An 18,968-nucleotide genomic window follows, 5' to 3' on the forward strand; every position below is an offset into this window, starting at 1 on the left:
TTGGAAATCAAGACACAAAATCGCGTCTTCTGTTGATGGAAAATGGAATTTGTGTCCGTTCTTTTTATGAGTTTTCACACTTGTAGTCTTGTATTTTCTTGCTTCCATCTTTGTTGGATTCTGCTACTGCTGGCTTGTTGGATTCTAGGACATAATTCCTCACTTTAATTGTGTTTATGGTTAAATGCTAGTGGTTGGTTCCTGGTTTCTTGTGATGGTTGATTGTTAATGGCTTTTATTGATGGATGATGGTGAGCTGATAATATTAAAAAAAAAAAAAAAAAAACAGAATGACATGGTCTTGTGAAAGGTTATCATTTATTGGAAAGTAATGAATCATAGTATTGCTGCTCTGCATAATAATTGACCTCTGCCATCCCATGAAGTCCCTTCGTTCTTTCTCTAGGAGTTTAGTTTGTTTAGGTGAATGTAGTTGTATAAACATCTTGCACAACCCATGGGTAATCCTATTAAACCTCATCTGATTTCTGTTCAGGTACATAAATATGGTTTCAAAGACCTAGATTCTATTATGAGAATGCACATCAAACCTAAGTCTTCCATCTGTGATCTTAAACTCCTGAAACCACTATTTATATATAGTATATCTGTCATCATCTTCTCCATCTCAACTCTTTAGCTTCCAAAATACAAAATAAAGCTAGAAGTAACCTCAACAAGTAACTACATACTGCTGGAGTGAAACCAAATTTGGACCCTGTTCATCTGAGTGCAAATGGCCCACAACATAAGTTCATCAGATTAGATGATTATGATCAACAAATAATGTTAATTGCTGTGGTTGATACAGTAACAGGTTTTACGTTTCTTCAGATTTAGGAAAAAGGGTGAAAATCAACTTAAGAGCGGAGGAGATCGGGATGAATAGGATGAGACTAGTGGTTTTATTTAGGATACAAGCGATCTCTTCATGAACATGCCTGAGGTGTCAAATCCTTTGCTGAAACCATGGCAACTTCCATGCCAATCACAGCCAATAATGGCTTCTGCTGATCATATTTTAGTTACATAGTCAGTTTTTGTTTCCTTTTTCATGCTTTGTCAAGGGGTGGATCTTGTTGGTTGGCAGGTTTCCAGTATTGCCTATGTGATTTTTGTGAGTTTTATAGATATTGTAGCTAGCAGCCCCACTCTCCCCCTCCCCTGGGCAACGATTTTGAACTACTAAATATGGTATGGACATTCCTCCTTTTTGTCATATATTCTTTTTGCCTGCAATCAGATTTCAAGTAAGCATCTTGTGCAGCATTTTTCTACTGTTGGTTATCTGATTCAATTTCATGCTATGACTGAAATTTGTTGCTGTTCTGGGTAATAGTTTGACCTAAGTTAGTGACTGTTATTGCATATTTGGCTGATCATATGACTTATCATATATAAAACTTATAATCTTATATGGACTGATGTTGAATTTCAATATGCTTAGGATTTTTGATAAATTTATTGCACTTGAACTTATAGAGACACGTGTACATGTGTGATCATGTGAAATGTATTCTCAAACACAATATTCAAAAGTTTAAATATTTCTAATGTCATTCAAATTGTCTTTGCCCATTGGATCATTATGCCCATTTGTATCAGGATGTCAACATCAAATGTCAATGATGTCAGAAGTTTTTATTTGAAGTTCAACAATACAAATTGCAATTGTGGGAACCTAGCTGCAGTCAAAATTTCAACATCAATCCGACATCCTAATAGGTTATATCAAGCATGTGCATCATTTCTGAGGGGATGTAGTTTTTTTCAATGGTGTGAACCAATAGGAGAAGTGCCGACACCCACTCCTTAGATGACCCACTAGTTAGGGAACTGTTGAAGTCCCAAAAAAGGGGAATGAAATGCATAGAGAGCATAGAGAAGGATGTAATGTTAATTAAACATTTAGTGATAGGAGTAGTTGTATTATGTGGTGTATTTTTTTTTCTTATTTGGTTCACTTGCAGTGTAGTATTTTGTTATGTTGTTATGGACTATTAACTAATATTACGATTGCTCTTATGTAATTTTTTAAAATGTTAGAATCATTGTCAGCACCTTTACTAGTTGTAATATGATTAGTATTACATATATTGTTAACTAGTATGACAAATCATCATTATTTGTATGAATTTGTAGTTTCAAAAATGTTAACGTCAAACACTCAAACTGCCAATTGGAGCCAACAAAATACCCAACTTTCTATTGAAATAATGGTTGAGGAGACTAAGGCAGGTAATAGAACAACATCCACGTTCAACAAGGTAGGGTGGAAAAATATTCTTGAGAAATTTAGAAGTAGGTCAAACATCAATTATGAAATGAAGCAACTGACAAACAAGTTCAATAAGTTAAGGCAACAGTATGCTAGTTTCAAGAAATTGCTGGAAACTACAGGATTTGGGTGGAATGCTAACACCAAAACTACCACTGGTGATGATGAGTCATTATGGGAAATGCACATCAAGATAATTTCGGCTATGTTTATATTATATTTATTAAAATTTAGACATTTTATGGTATTAATTTTTTTTAATAATAAAATATGAACCATATGCTTATGTACAATGACTTGCAATGTTTATGACAGGACAATCCAGGTTGGGCTAAGTTTAAGAAGCATGGCCTTCCTTAGTGGGAAGACTTGTGTAAAATCTTTGGAGGTACTTATGCTACCAGTGAGGAAACGATTACTCCTGACACTGCACTGCAGCCTTCAGTGGACTTGAGCATGGATAATGATGAGTTTGTGGGTGATGCTAGCTCAGATGAAGATAACCTGAATATGTTTTCTAATGTCATTCCTGAGATGTCACCTACCCATCAACTTCGTTCACCCAGTAGACCGGTCCCTCTTACTGAAAGACATGACAAGACTCCAAATGCAAAGAGAATGAAGAGGAAGAGAAAGAGCACATGCCCAGGATTCTCCAATTCTAGTGCAAATCAGTCATTCTCATAAATGTGTTTGGCAAAGCGGGACAAGTACCTAGCTCAGAGTACACAAGCAACGTCCACTGATAGTAATGACTTCAACATTGCTAAGACCTTTAGTGTTCTGATGTCAATGAATTTGGATCCCGACACATTAGGCAATGCAATCTTACATGTTAAGTTGGATCCAGGTTTCAGAGAAACGATAATATGTGCCCCCCCTGAAATTAGACATCTTACACTAAAGCGGTTGCTTCAGCCTACCCAACCACCCCAGTGATCTTACTCAAAGTTGAACCATTTGTGTTTGCATGATGTTTTCTATATTTGTTTTTTGAGGATAATATTATATGCAATTGGTCTGTATTATGTTTGGATATATATTACTAGTTCTGTTTTTTTTTTTTTTCTTTTTTGATATGGATTGTATGGATGATAAGTATTTTGAAATATGGTATGGACCTTCCTACTTTAAATTTGCAATGTATGCACGTGTTTGCTTTTAAATAGGGTACCGAGTATAAACCTTTGGATTTGCATATTATGCATTATGTGTGCTTTTTAATAGATTATGCATTATGAAGATTTAGTTGTGCTTTCTATTTGAACATGGTTTGTATGATTATTTTTAGTGACTATAATCATAATATTGATACATTTAGTGATTCAGATGAAGAGAGTCTTATCGAGTTTTTAGGTTTGGAAATGCTGCTGAAGGATTAAACACAAGTGACCCGTGTCCCTGAGCCAATAAGAGATAATAAACTCATGGGACCGGAACGTGCTAGAGAAATATTAGAAGGACACGTAAATCGTGTCTTTGAGAGATTAAAGATGGAATCACATGTGTTTTATAACTTAGAGATTAAAATACAGCATCGAGGATGGTTAGATGATACTAGGTATATTCGTGTTGATGAGCAACTTGGTATATTTATGTGTTTACTTGGTCGAGACTTAAAATATAGAGATGTGGCCGGAGATTTCCAATGTTCGCCTGAGACAATCATAAGAGTATTCAAGAAAGTGTTAAATGCTTTTGTGATGTTAAGCAAAGAAAACATAAGGCCTCCTAACCTTGATGCAATTCCGGCGGAGATACTCACAAATCCAAAACACTTTCCTTACTTTAAGGTATGATACAAGCTTTCATTATTGGAATACAATCTCCCACATGTATATTTTATGCTCCTCACCGACTTCTATTAATGGGTTTGATAATGTTCATTGTACTAGGATTGTATTGGTGCAATCGATGGCACCCATGTGCATGCAATGGTATCGGCTGAAAAACAAGTACCATATCGTGGAAGGAAAGGAATCACCACACAAAATGTCATGTGTGCATGTTCCTTTGACATGAAATTCATGTTTGTCTATTCTAGCTGGGAAGGTTCTTCAAATGATTGTAGAGCTTTTAGACAAGCGATTACAGACCCTGTTATAAATCTTCCTCATCCTCCTCCAGATAAATTTAATACAACTACTTCATCGATATTTTTTTAACCCTTCATCAGATCTAAACTTATGGGACTAACTTTTATTATCTTAAATGTTGTAAGTAAGTATTATGTGGTTGACACCAAATACCCGACTATAACTGGATTCATGACACCATTTAAGGGTAATCGGTATCATTTGCGAGATTTCAGGGGGAGAGGTCGAGGGCCTAGGACTACTATTGAACTTTTCAACCACAAGCACTCTTCGGTAAGGAATGTTATAGAAATGTCTTTTGGATGCTTAAAGAGCAGGTTCCCAATTTTGAGTAAAATGCGTCACGGGTTCACATTACATACTCAAGCCAAAATTGTCATTGCTTGTTGTGCTATTCATAACTTCATCAGCGATAAGCAAATTGCCGACAAAAAGTTTGAACTTTTCAAAGACCCGCATTGGATACCTGAAGAAGTAATATCGGACCCTTATATTCCCCCTGAAAACACCCAAGCAGAAGCAAGACAAATGGAAGAGCAAAGGAAGACAATTGCAAATGAATTGGCAGCAAGAGCGAGACTCCCACTAATCACTTGAAAACATATAGTCTCACTTGATTTTATGTGAGCACCAGTGTATGAATTGAACCGGCATATTTACATATTTTTAATTATTTTATATTTATCTTTTTAAACATTTTATTAAAAAAATGTGCCCATTTTGGCACAGAAGTTGTACATACCATACAAGATTCTGTGCCAAGATGGGCCAGAGAAATGTGTCCATTTGTGTCCAACCATACAAGATTTCAGTACAGATTTTGTGCCAAATTTGCCCACTTCAGCACAGAAGCATAAAAAGTGAATTCTATACTAAATTGGGAATTTTGGCACAAAATCATTGCCATACAACCCCTTAGAGTGTGTTTTGTAATGGGCTAGAGAACTGTTTTTGGCATTCTATTGTTCTCACAGAGCACATGCGCTTGGTAAATCCGGTTGTTCTATCATTCTTAAGAAACAAACCGATTCAACTTCCATGCTTGAGAAGGCTTTTTATACAACAATTTTAACATGTTTCGTTGTTCCCAAAATCAAAAAGCAACTCCCATTGGAAATGAAAACGGGTTATACCTAATTTAAATTTCCTTCACACGTGATTCAACTCCTCACTTTCACCATTAAAAAACAAAAAAAAAATTAAAGGTGTTAAAGAAGGGATAATTACTTATGCCCCACCCCCCCCCCCCAAAGAAAAAATTTTAAATAAATAAATAAATAAAGAGTTTACTAGCAGAAAATTCGTGATTGCCCACTTAAGTGGGGCTAAATTGCACAACGCCCACCTTCATCAACTAGGTAAATTGAAAGTTACCCACCTTAACCGTCAAAGCTTTGACTGTTGAGGTTGGTAACATCAAATGACTCTCATATACCCCTATCATACGAAATGAACAAATTGCCCCTCAGTCACGTAAGTGACCCATCCCTAATGGGTAACTTCAAATGACTCATATACCCTTGTTATATGAAATGACCAAATTGCCCTTCGGTCACTTAAGTGACCCATCCCTAGGTGGGTCTCCCTTCACCCATCTTCTTCCCGTACCCCACCAGCAACCACCACCCCTCCCCTGCCGGCGACAAGCACCCCACCTTCCTTTGTCGGCAATGAGCCCATTCTCTCTCTTCCAAAAATTTAAGGAAAAACATATTAACGTCGGTTTGCTTACCTGCAGAAAATGCGAAGACAAAGAGAAATAAGAAGAAGCCATTAGTGGTAAGAACCCACATGCTCTGATTCTGGAAGCAGAAGGAACAGAGCATGAGAAAGATGAAGAAGTAAAACTGGTGTTTATTTCTCTTGGAAACTGGAACAGAGGGAAAATGAGGAGAAAGTTGTGGAAGAGTTCTTAGGGTTTCTCTGGAATTAGTTCCGTCTCATCGTTGATTGAACATAGCATTAAAAATGCCAAATCTTGGTTGGATTTCAGTTGAATTGGAGGCAAACTTCACAATGAATTGGGACGTGAAGTCTCTGAGAAAGAAACGAGGGGGGGGGGGGCTGCAATTGGGACCTGACTTCCCAGCATAAGACCAAACATGATTTTGCAGCACCCATATCTCTAAGCAGAACCTGCAATCAGGGCTGAAAATTCAAAAAATGTTGAACAAATGAAACCAAATTGAAACCCTAAGTGGTCCTGACTCACAAGTTTTGCATTGATATTGTTATTTCTGATGGTTGCCATTAGAATTACTGAACAGAGGAGAACAGAGGATCTAATTGTAGTTGCAAATGCAGAGCAAATTTGAAGCATTTACTGGTATGCAAGAAAATGGAAATTCAGCTGCTCCATGAATTTGCTTTCCAACAGTCCTTCGCATTCTCTTGCTAGCAAGATACTGGTAAGTTCCTTTCTTCTTCTATTTACAGTTAGGGTTCCATCAAATGAAACTCTCCATTTCTGTTCAACTATATTGGTTTCAGCCTTTTTTTTTTTTGCTTGGGTTTCTTTTACTCTTCCGTTCCAGAGAGGAATATAGAGAGACTAAACTAGAACTGCCAGATTAAAGTTTCCTCTCCTCTCTCTGTCTCTCTGTGCATCAACCAATGTGCCTTAGATGGGTTCAGATCCTCAAATCTCAGGGTATTGAAAGAGTAAAGCTTTACGACACTGATCCAGCCGTGCTTAAAGCCCTTTCTTGGGGGGGGGGGGGGGGGGAGTGAGTGAGAGAGAGAGAGAGAAGATGGGCTGATCGCCGGTGGGGGAAGGTGGGGTGTTTGTCACTGTCAGGTGTGATGGTGGTTGATTGCAATGTGGGGTTTCCGGTAGGGTATGGGAAAAAGATGGGTGAAGGGAGGGTCACTTAAGTGACTGAGGGGCAATTTGGTCATTTCATTTAACAGGGGTATTTGAGTCATTTGAGGTTACCCACCTTAATGGGGTAACTTGCAATTTACCAAGTTGATGAAGGTGGGCGCCGTGCAATTTAGCCCACTTAAGTGGAACAAAAAAAAAAAAAAAAAAACTAAAACTATAGCTTATTTACTAACTCTTCCCTTGTAGTTTTTGAAATTACTAATCTACCTTAGAGTTTGTTTGAAATTATTGATGCCCCCTACGATTAAGCTCCATTAGTTAATTGATGACACGGGCTTCTTGGCATTTTTCAAAAACCCCCAAAATAACCCTAAGGTTTATTACTATTTATTTATTTCATTGGAATCCAACTCTTTGAAATCAAAATTACAAGAATATATGGGCAAAATTTTGGTATTTCATGCGGTTTTCCCAAATGAGGCTAATTTTGTCTTATTGCTTCTTAATTCTAATAAAGGCCAAACTGGACTTTACACATCCAACCTTCACAACCTTTTAACACCACTAGAAGTGAGGGGGAAATAGTAATTTCATAAAAAACAGGGATCTATTAATAATTAAGCTGCAGTACAAGGGGTCTTTAGTAATTATCTTCTTTTTTTTGGGATTTCATATTTTAAATATTAAAGTATGATTTAGTGTATTAGATTTCAAACTTTTTTGCATTTATTTCATATATGTATCAATGGCATATTTAGTAACTAAATTAGTCTTCCATCATTTTTACACTTTTTACCACACCACCATACATATCTTTAATAATGTCCAAATATTACTTGAAGATTTTCCTTCTCTTGTACTTGACACATTATCTCCCTTGGAGGGAGAACTCTTGTTACAGGCTCTCTCTATGTCAAGAAAAAACATAGGGAGATCCTTCTTGCAATCTCTAAACCTTCTCATAACTCTTCTAAAAAGGCAAATACCTTACGTTGTGCATCTTTCTAGCTTAAAACCAATTGGTTGTTCAAAATATCTGTTTCCTATCTCAAGTGGGTGGTTTTCAAAAACCCTTTCCCACAATTTCATAGTAGGGCTCATTAGGTTTACAACTCTAAAAGTGAGCATGGTGAACCTTATAATCTATGTATACAGATGTACATACTGAAAGCCTTAAGAATCAAATTCAGTTATGTACCTGACAACACGTGCAAACTGAAGAGACGGTTTACGAGAAGATCCATTGTCACGTAAAGCTGACACTTCATGTACTTTACCACCAAATATAAACTACAGATAATATCAAAAAAAAAAATATTAATCATTAGGATGCTGCAGAAAACATTGTTGGCATTCCACTTAGCAATTCACTACTTTGAATCCAGATTAAATATACACTTTGCAAACAATAAAGGGGTTGAACTGTAGATAATCATTACCTGTGTAAATATAAATCAAGATAATAATATAAAATGAGAATGCCAATCTAGCTGGGAAAAGTAGTAATAGCATGGAACAAATTCATGTGACAAAGCAAGAAGCCAAGGTTCCAGCTGAAAATGGCCTACCTATAGGAAGAGTGTGTTTTTAATGTAGGTTCAACTAAGTTCAGTTTGGGGATGCAGGTCATCAGTTGGAACATTCTGGTAAGGTGAAGTCTCAGCGAATTCCCACTACTATCCGATTCAAGCAACTCTGCTCCATGAGAAGAATGCCGAGAATCAAGAACTCCCGATGATGATGGCCTCCCTTGAACCCTCTGACCCCCCCTGATCCCTCCAAGGATCCGCTGTCCCCCTCCTTCATCCCTGATCCATCCCCTTCCACCTCTCCCACTAAGCCCTGGACTTCCCTCTTCACCTCCTCAACCTCTAGATAGCCCTATTGCTCATTGCCCTGCCTTTGCTACTAAGGAGGGCATCCTTCTTTGACAATCTGCCATTGTTGGGCAATTTCTTGGCCCTCCTGCCCTTGCTGGTATCGTTAAAACCTCTCTATCCAAACAATGGAAAGCTTTTGAATCTCTAGACTCCTTTGTTCTCGACATTGGCTTCTTTCTCTTCAATTTCCATTCCTCTGAATGCAAAGCCCGTGCTCTTGAGGGTTCCCCTTGGTTCGTCAGAAAATCCCCTATTTTCCTCCGGCCATGGTACCCTTCAATGCCCCTCCACAAGGTAGACTTCAGCATAATTCCCCTGTGGATAAATCTCCCCGGTCTCCCTCTCGAATTCTAGAACATTGACTGCCTCAGTCGCATTGGGTCCGCCATCAGAATACCTCTACGCACTGACCAAAAAACTTTGAACTTCAAAAGATTATCCTATGCGTGCATCTATGTCGAAGTGTTTGCTGCTCACCCTCTCTCATCCTCCATCTCCATAGTTGATGATAATGGTCTCAACTATAGCCAACCCATTGTCTATGACTGGGTTCCTTCCAAATGCATCTCTTGTCGAAGATTTGGCCACAAGACTAACTCCTGCTCTTCCGCTACCCTGAATCCTCCATCGACATCATTTGTCAAAGAATTTATGCCGATTCCTGATAGCCTCATCATCAACAACTTAGAAAAATGCTCTATTAAAGATTCTCGCATTGTTGTTGCCGCTGACCCTGAAGAGGCTCTCGCCACCAAAGCTACTCAAACCGAAGTTGACATTGCTTCTGCTGTCCTTTTAGAGGCTGCCACCACCGCCACTGCAATCGTCGTTGTTCATGGCCAAGCAAGCACCGCTGCTGTTCAAGACCTGGATGAAGCCATTTTCGCTGCTACTAAACCCTCCTCCCCCTTTTGGTTGTAGCGAAATCAACTCTGCTCCAACTACAAAAATATTTCACGTTAAGCCCTCTAAAATTCCAGCCCCTTCATCCTCATCTTTAGCTCCCCAAATTACCACCATCATCGCTCAATCTGCTCCTTCTTCATCAACAGTAGGGCCGTCTGACTCTCACTCACCACCGGCAGCCAACACCTACTGGAGATGCAAAACTAGGTTAAAGCCTGCTCAACTAGTGACAACTCCTTGCACAACTCCCCTGGTCGAAGCCTTTGCTTCTTCCACATATGTCGATGGTCCTCCTTCCATATCCGATCCCTTCTGGAGTCATCTCTTCTCTCCCTTGCTCCTCGAGTTGCGCCTTTTCTCTCCCATGAAACCTTAATTGCTGCAACCTCGGTCACTCCATCTTTGCCTCTTCACCCTTCCATTTCGGTATATGATCCATCAAAGACTGTTTCCCCTGAGACCTTTAATACCCCTTCTCTCTCCTCCCACGAACCTAACTTGCCCATTCTGCCCTCCCCTAAGTGCTCCATATCGGGCCCCATGGCCCATGGGCCTAATACTTTTAAACCTTGCTCCGCTCATAACTTGCCCACCTCCCCTATTCGAACCTGTTGGCCCACTCCTCTAACTATGGTCGCACTGCCTATTCTCAGGCTTGTGACTTAAACCCTACTGAGCTCGATTCAGATCCTCCTTCCTTCCCCCCCCCCTTCGCATGTCCTCGATCGTGCTGAGTGTAGGAGTAATCGTCCTTCTAAAGGGCACAACCCATTCGGAGACGACTTCTTGGTTGATCTCAAGTCCTCCAAGAAAAAGAAGAACAAGAAAAAAAATCCACAAAATAGTCTCATTGGCCCTGTTCGGCCCATCTTTCTTGGGGCCCTTGCCCATATTGCATTATCGGTGCTCTTTAAGCTTTGCTTTATTTCTCTTGTGTTGTTAGTGGGTCTTTGTTTTTTAATACAATTATTTATTCATCCAAAAAAAAGTTTAGTTTGGGCATGTCTTGTTTTTTGCAGGTTCACATGATTATAAGTTTGTAACTGGCTAACTGGTCAATATTTTTGGTTGGGACAGGTTTCAAGTCAATTACATTTACAAGGGAAATTGTGTTGGGTTAAGGTTTTGGGTTCCCTACGTGTCCTTAGGTGAAAAAGATTTGTTACAAACAAAGGGGAACACTTTTAAGGTAGAGAGTGGTGTATCGAGGTTTTCTTAGAATGCATTTGGTAATGTTTCCGTTTTGAGAGACCAATTCTTATGCAAAACCATTTTTTAATGTTTTTGTGCTAAAAGACCGTTTTTTGCTTGGAAATGAGCGTTTGATAAATCTATTCTGAAAATATTTTTAGAACACTATTAGAATAAGTTGGTGTTTGATAAAATAGTTCTAAGGTTTCAATCTGAACCAATTTTATCACTTCCGTTTATGTTCTTTAGTAAAAACATCTTTTTGATGTTCGTAAAAAGGCGTTCTTTAGAACACTTTTTTGACCGGTCCATTCTTAAAGAACATAAGAACAAATCGTTTTAACAAACGCCTCTAACTCGTTCTTCCGTTCCCAAAGAACAGAAGAACGCCAAAAATGTTTTTTAAGAACGTTACCAAATGCGCCCTTAGGGAACAACAACAAAATTCTAGGTCCCTCCAGTGGATATAGGCAACCTTACTGAACCAAATTAAAATCCTCACACTGTGTGCTATTGTTTGCTTGGGTTCTTCCTCATGGTCGTGCTTTCACACCCAACATAAAGCACCTTCCATACTACCATCTCTACACCCCCCTTTTCTCTCCTTTTTGTCACTTCGTGTGTGTGGTGGGTGGGTCCGTAACTTTTTTGCCACACAACAAACCACAACGTCCCCCTTTTCTTTGTTGTGTCATTGTGTGAGTGGGTGGGCAGGTGTTGTTCCCACTAAACATAGTCTTGGTGCCTTTTTATACTATCCTGCCGGGGGGGGGGTCTGAATCAATTCCTAACTTTTGTGACACACCAAATTATAGACTTAGTTGCAATCTCACTAGAAATCACACGAATGTGGCTGGGTCTACCAAGATTGCAAACCCACTCTTCAAGACAAGGATTAATCTTCCACAAGTTAATCAACGAGCATGATATCGTTGTTCACCTCCTTGTGGGTTGCTCCACGGAGCAACATCACTCGGGTCGTTATGCTCTACTCTTCTCATCTTGTGTGTCCCGCATCTCTTATACTATCATTTTAATGCGGTTGGTTGTTCCAGTCCCCTGATTATTTATATTGTATATTTGACCCTTATCCATACCAGTCGATCGCATTCCATCCGTCGCTCTTATTGCGGATTGATTGAACCGATGACGGAATCGGTGATTTCTTGAACTGGAGGTATTAATAATTGGGTCCCCGAATGGGCCTCGTGTAGGAAATCGGAATGGGCCCATAAGGCGAGCCTATTTAATTAAGGATATATATATATATATATATATATATATATATTGAGAGAGAGAGAGATATTTAATATTATATATATTATGTAAGTAATAAAAAACACAAGAGGAGGTGGCATTTTCCTAATGTGGAAGTGAGAATTGTGATAAGTATCTTTCATTTAAAGTTATATAAGGGGTGATGTGTCACTTATTAATCAAGTCAATATATAAGAACAAAGGAGAGAAAAGGGTTGATGGGGTGTTGGCAAAACAGCCCCTGGCTTCAAAGAGAAAAGAAAGAGAAAGAGAGAGAAAAGATGAGGTATCTTGGTATTGTTAATTGATCATCTATGAAATGATAATTTACAATAAAATAATATTTTTTCCAAATATAAATAAGGGGGGTGAGACACTTTGTGAAGAGGAAAGCCCATAGGCAAAGAGAGAGAAAATAGAGAGAGAGAGAGAGAGAGAGAGAGAGAGAGAGAGAGGAAGCCTTGTTTGATTTCCTTGCATATTCTAGAATAACCAAAAATCACTCGGTTTCAAAGAAAGGATTCTGTCAAGGGAAGACAATTGAGTATTATAATCCAACTCAAGCTATAATCTCGAGAATTTATGTGCATTTTTCAGTCACACAATATTATTTGATTGTGCGCCTAATTGATTTGCACACTATGCCTCTGACTGATTCACATATTATGCTCCTAATTGATTCACACACTATGCTTCTGATTGATCCGCATATTGCGCAACTGATTTATTTGCTCATTATGCTTCTAATTGATTTGCATACTATGTGCCTAAATTATTAGCACACTATAATGCTGATTGATTTGCACACTATGCACCTGATTTATTAGCACAATATGCCTATAATTGATTCGTATATTTTGCGCCTAATTGATTTGCACATTGTGCCTCTTATTGATCTCCGTACTGTGTTATGCCTCTAATTGATTTGCATACTATGCACCTAATTGATTCGCATATTGTGCCCACGATTTATTTGCATACTATGTGTCTGATCTAGTTCGCATACTATGTGCCTAATTGATTCACATACTACACACCCGATTGATTCTTCACATACCTTGTGCATGTTGATTTGCATATCTGCTTGTGTTCTAGGATTTGGCTATGATTTGACAATCCTATGGATTTAATTATGCAATCATTAGTATTCTTACATTTAAAAAATTAAATATAAAGCTTAATAATGCAAGACTGAATTGGAATAAAAGACACCATGCTGATGAGCACAACCCTTGTGGCTAGAGTAAAGTGAAAAGATTAAGTTTATGCCAATGATGGCTAGCTACGAGGTGTACATGGCATTGTGCCTAGAGAATGAAGCCACTTCGGTGGTGAGGATAAAAGCCACTTTGGTGGTGAAGAGACAAAAAACCCTTCAGTGGTCAAGAGAAATTTGCATCCTTTGGCTTTGCCTAGGCTTAAGATTATAATGCTAGAAAACAAAGGTGAAAATATGTGAAAGGATTTTAAAAAGAGATATGATACTTCTCCATAATATATATTTTCTACAAAAACTTATGTTGCAAATATCTTTCATAAAATGTATTCTAAGAAAAGGAAATGTTTTGCTTTACACATGTACATGATAACTTTCATTCTTATATTATTTCATGTTTGTAACATGGTTGTGTTATAATATTCATTAGGCTAGTTCAACTCATTTTCCCCTATACTATAAACATATAGGCAGACTCAAGACAAGGGTAAGGATATTATAGTCCAGGGAAATGATTAAGAGCTCAAGTTCCTGTTAGAGTCCGGTAGTTTAACTCATCTCAGTTCGAGGTTGCATTTTGAGGTTTTGTATAAGATAGTACAGATGTTCTGTTTAGATGATACTATAAAATTGAAGACTATAGTTTGTATTATTAAACTGTAATAGTTGCCATCAAATAATATGAAGTTGTACTTGCCCTTACTTTTAATACAAAAGTTTTTGTTGTTGCATAGCAAAAATGGTCTCCATTATTGTCCAAGATGAGGAAAAGAGAAATAACTACCATATCTCCCAATAGGGTTTAAGTGTCATGGGCCCCACAAGGCTCTAGTAAATGGGGGTGTGACAATATGTCACCCTTATGCCCAAGATATCCCTTACCCTATTTCAACCTACACCCCAATAAGGCTATGACTTCAACCCACAACTACAACAAGCCTTGGCCTTCCCAACAATAAAAATAAAATTGAAAACTACCCAACCAATCAACTCCAAAGTTAATTTGAATATGATCAAGAACAAAAATGATGACCTATAATAGAAAGGATTTATAAACGTGCTTACCTCCTCAGAAATAACTCCTCGCATCTGGTGAAGTGCAATCAAATACATGAACACATCACCACTAATGTGCCACTGTTAACTCTCATCGCTAATAAGCTTTGACAATGCACTGAAATGGTCCCCTCTTCTCATACGTACTCTATTGGTATATTCGGGTTCTCTAAAAAACTTCTCCGAAAAAGGAAAACTCACACAATACTATTGCAATATCATGATACTACAATGACTTACAACAACAAGAAGAAGCCTTATCCCAACTAAATGGGGTTGGACACATGGATCCTTGCCTTCCAATCACCTCTATTTGAGGACATATAAGATATAGGCCCCAGCCATGGATATTCCCACCACTTCTCCTAAGGTTATTTTAGGTCAGCCACTACCTTCTTTTAGTTCCTTCAATTTGGACTAAACTACATTGGGCAAATTACATATAGAACCCCTGGATTTGCAATCAATTACATCTACTACCCCTAAAAGAAAATCAATTACAAATACCCACTTAGTGTTAAATATTAAAGTTAAATAATGATATTCACTAAACAGATATTTGAAATACCAAGTTTACCCTTTATTATATAAATATTTTTTACAATACCATATTTGCCCTCATCCATCTATTCTATTTTCTCTCTCTTCTCTTGACCTCTCCTTCCTCAACTTAACAGCCCTTGCCCCTCCCTTTCTCCTTGAGTCTTCCTCACTCTCCCCCTTCCTTGTCCCATCCTCCTTCGCTCCCCCAATCCACCTCTGCTCCTGGAATCTTTAGACGTTAGTGAGTCACGGTCACCTCTGAGGTGGAGTTATGGGACAAGATGAAATCAACGTCGGAGACGAATTCAATAACCAATGTAAACAACTTCGACATTAGGCGAGAATCCAGTTTTGACCTACAACACAAGTGCGATTTGGTCCCATTCAAAGGACCATCTTATGCTCTCTGAATTACGCTGAAGTTCCGATGGGAGCAGATTTGCACAATAATCCCCTTTCCTGCAAATAGAGGAGACTTCATCTAAATCTCCACAATCACTGCAATCCTCATCATCATAATTGCCATCAAAATCAAAGATTATCCCAATTCATTCTTCTAACGTTATTAGGGAAAATCCACCGAGAAGAGACCCAAATTAACAATGCAAGAAACAAACGGAGATTGATTCGGGGTTGAGGTGATCGCAATTGGAGGAAAGAATTTGATAGAGCTCCTCCGGGAGATGCTTTATTGTGATCTGCATGAGGTTCTGAGCGTGGCCGAGCTTAGTAGAGGAGTTATGAGAGGCATAGAAATGTATAGCTTGCGATCTGCTTGAGGTTCTGAACCCTAACCAACATGTCTGAACCTCATTGATTAATCTCTTAAGCAGAGGTGGTCTGGGGGAGTGAAGGAGGATGGGATAGGGATGGCAGAGAATGGGGAAGACTTAGAGAGCAAGGGAGGGGTTGGGGCTGTTGTAGTCGAGGAAGGAGAGGTCCAGAGAAGAGAGAGAATAGAATAGATGGATGACGGTAAATATGGTCTTGTAAAAACTATTTGTATAATAAAGGGTAAACTTGGTATTTCAGATATATTTTTAGTAGTAATATCATTATTAAAATTTAATATTTAACACTAAGGGGTATTTGTAATTAATTTTCTTTTAGAGGTAGTAGATGTAATTGATTATAGATCCAGGGGGTCTATATGTAATTTGCCCAACCATACCTTTATATGGGGGCATTTAAAGCTCTCCATTGAATGAATGCCACCTCAAATGAGACTCTCCTAGCTTATCATTTACTAGAGCTACTGTGATGTACAAGATTGGTGCCCATAGGGCAAGGCAGAAATTGGGCCCAAATCAGGCCCCATAGGGTGGGTGAACCCTATAAGGGGAAAAAGGTCATTTTGCCACTCCCTTCAGAGCTTCAAATGGCTCAGGAAGATCCAAAATAGTTTAGGAGCCACATCTACCTTTTTTATTTATTTATTTGAGTAAGTGGTTGAGTCCTGGTCTGATTAGGAATCTTATTTTCAGGTTAGATTCCTACTTAAAGTAAGTAGCTTTAATTGAGTAATTTTATTTATTAATGAAATCTCTAAACAAGGACCTTTTCCAGTTAAGTCCAACTGTAATAGGGAATCTTATCCTAAATAGAATTCCCTGTTAAGTCAAAGTGGATTTCTCATTTGAGTCCAAGTATGATTCCCTTTGTTGTAAGACAATAAATAGAGGTACCCCCTTGTTAGAATGAATAAAGGATGGATTTGAAGGAAAGCTCGAGTGGAGCCGTAGGTTCCCAAGGAGGGTAGCCACGGCTGATATTGTTTACTGTTTTCTGCAATTTCAAGTTATTCAGCCCTAGTCTCATCTACAGGCAATCGCTAAGAAGCATTCAAAAGCCTGCTGCACCTTTAACCAGCAATCTTTTTCAACATTCTCTTCAACAGGCATCAAGTAAGAGAACCCCCCATCCCCACCCCCATCTCCTATCCCTCCTCCATCTCTCCCAACATCCCTTTCAGCCTTGTGGCACCATAGGAGACCTATCCTCACGCAAAATTCACCAGCACCCTATTTCCCCCTTGAAATCCCATTCCCTCTTGGATACAGCTCCATCCCACCCCAACTGACCTTCGATAGAATTTGCAAACTATATTCTATGTAGTAAAAATTCTATTACACGTATCATTTCTAAATAAAAATCCAATTCTCAAAATTCTGAGTGTAACGGCAGACACTTCATAAAACCAAGCACCAATTGTAATCTACAGCTATTGGTACAAGGATCTTGGATGGAATTCTCAATGGTATGATGTCATGTCAGTCCTGATGACTGCTAGAATGACAGGATTTCCAATCAGAGTAGTTATCAATATACAGGCTGATACTAGACCCATTCTCTTAGACCCTTCATGTCTCTTTCAGGATTACCGTATCCAGTCACATTTGCCAGTTGAATTCTACTTGAAGTTTTCAGTTCCAGAATAATGGCAAACATCAATGGCAGATATAATCAAGTTTCAACTCCTACGCAATAGCTTTGTACTCCCAAGGCATGCGGAAAGGGAACACACATTATAATAAAAAAACAATTCATTCAGAGAATGAACAAACAATATTCCAACCAGAGCTTTATCCTTAGAAAACCCATTAAGATGGAACTCACCATGTTCTCTTTTCCTATTTCATCAATGATTTCAACAGTTGATCCATCAGCAGTAGCTAAAAGCAAACATCCATTCATTAAAAATTTCATGCTACCAGTCCCTGATGCCTCGTGACCAGCAGTGCTGCATCAGAATTATGAATGTTTAGAATCAACAAGAGGCCAAATGGAAAGTTAACAGAAGACATACTATGATATTCTTTTCTGAACTGTATGGTGTCTCACTTCAGCTAAAAACATATAAAAGACAATCATAGAATCAAAGTAACAAACATATTTAATCCAATTATTGAATATAGTCATACTTGGATATAGTGTTAGTTCTGTCGAAGTATACGCAAAAACAATGAGCTGTTTAACTGTTCACGTGAAAAGTAATATGAACAGCATTATGCTAGGGGTGCTTGTCTCCTATGTTTAGATATGCTACTGTAGTTTCTATTCTAGTGTGGGAGTCTTGCTACACAAAGTTTTGAGAGTTTCTACAGAGCTTCTAGAAAGCATAGTGTCTATTATGTTAGTTACTAATTTCAGAACTTTCTTTATTCAGTACTTCCTATATTGCACAGATTTTAGGAGTTAAAAGACTAGAAGTTTCTATCCATAAGTTGTACTCTTTATTTCCTTTTTTAAAGGGCAAGATGGCTTGATTCTAAAGTTGTAATCTAGACTATTGAAATCTATAAATAAGAGGCTGCGATTCTAGGAGTTTCAAGTTAGAATCGCAAGCTTATGTGATTCTTATCAATTCTTTTTCTTTCTTCTTCTCTTCTCTTCTCTTCTTCTTTTTTTCTTCTTCTCAGCTCTTCTTGTTATTGCACTGTTTTGGTTGATTAAAGTTTATTTTCTAACATGGTATCTAAGCAGGTTTAATCAGCATTTGTTTCTCATTGTGATTGCCGGTTTGAGAGTCGTTTAGGTTTCCAGTTTGAAGAACTGAATACTAGTTCGATGAAGATGACAAACTATTCATTAAATTGGGGTTCCCATGGAGATTTAACATTCAAATAATAATAATAATAATAATAATAATAATAAAAATAAATAAAAAAATCAGTAGTTCATTTTTCTATTTTCTGACCTTCCATTGGAGATTTTGCTTGGA

The 18,968-nt window shown here is 38.1% G+C and overlaps 1 protein-coding gene across 1 annotated transcript in view; it reads right to left on the bottom strand.

Moving 5' to 3' along the window:
• LOC149004914 (uncharacterized) overlaps positions 1 to 18,968 on the bottom strand; it is a 64,823-nt gene that overhangs the window by 7,603 nt on the left and 38,252 nt on the right. The window contains exons 19-20 of the mRNA XM_089169134.1: positions 17,864 to 17,987; positions 8,397 to 8,488 (exon numbers count right to left, since the gene is read on the bottom strand). Of these exons, the coding sequence (XP_089025260.1) occupies positions 8,397 to 8,488; positions 17,864 to 17,987 (216 nt within the window). The remainder of the gene's footprint in view (positions 1 to 8,396; positions 8,489 to 17,863; positions 17,988 to 18,968) is intronic.

Source organism: Hakea prostrata, chromosome 9 (assembly GCF_041222555.1).
Source record: "Hakea prostrata isolate BN-2017 chromosome 9, UWA_Hpros_2, whole genome shotgun sequence".
Classification (NCBI taxonomy): Eukaryota; Viridiplantae; Streptophyta; class Magnoliopsida; order Proteales; family Proteaceae; genus Hakea; species Hakea prostrata.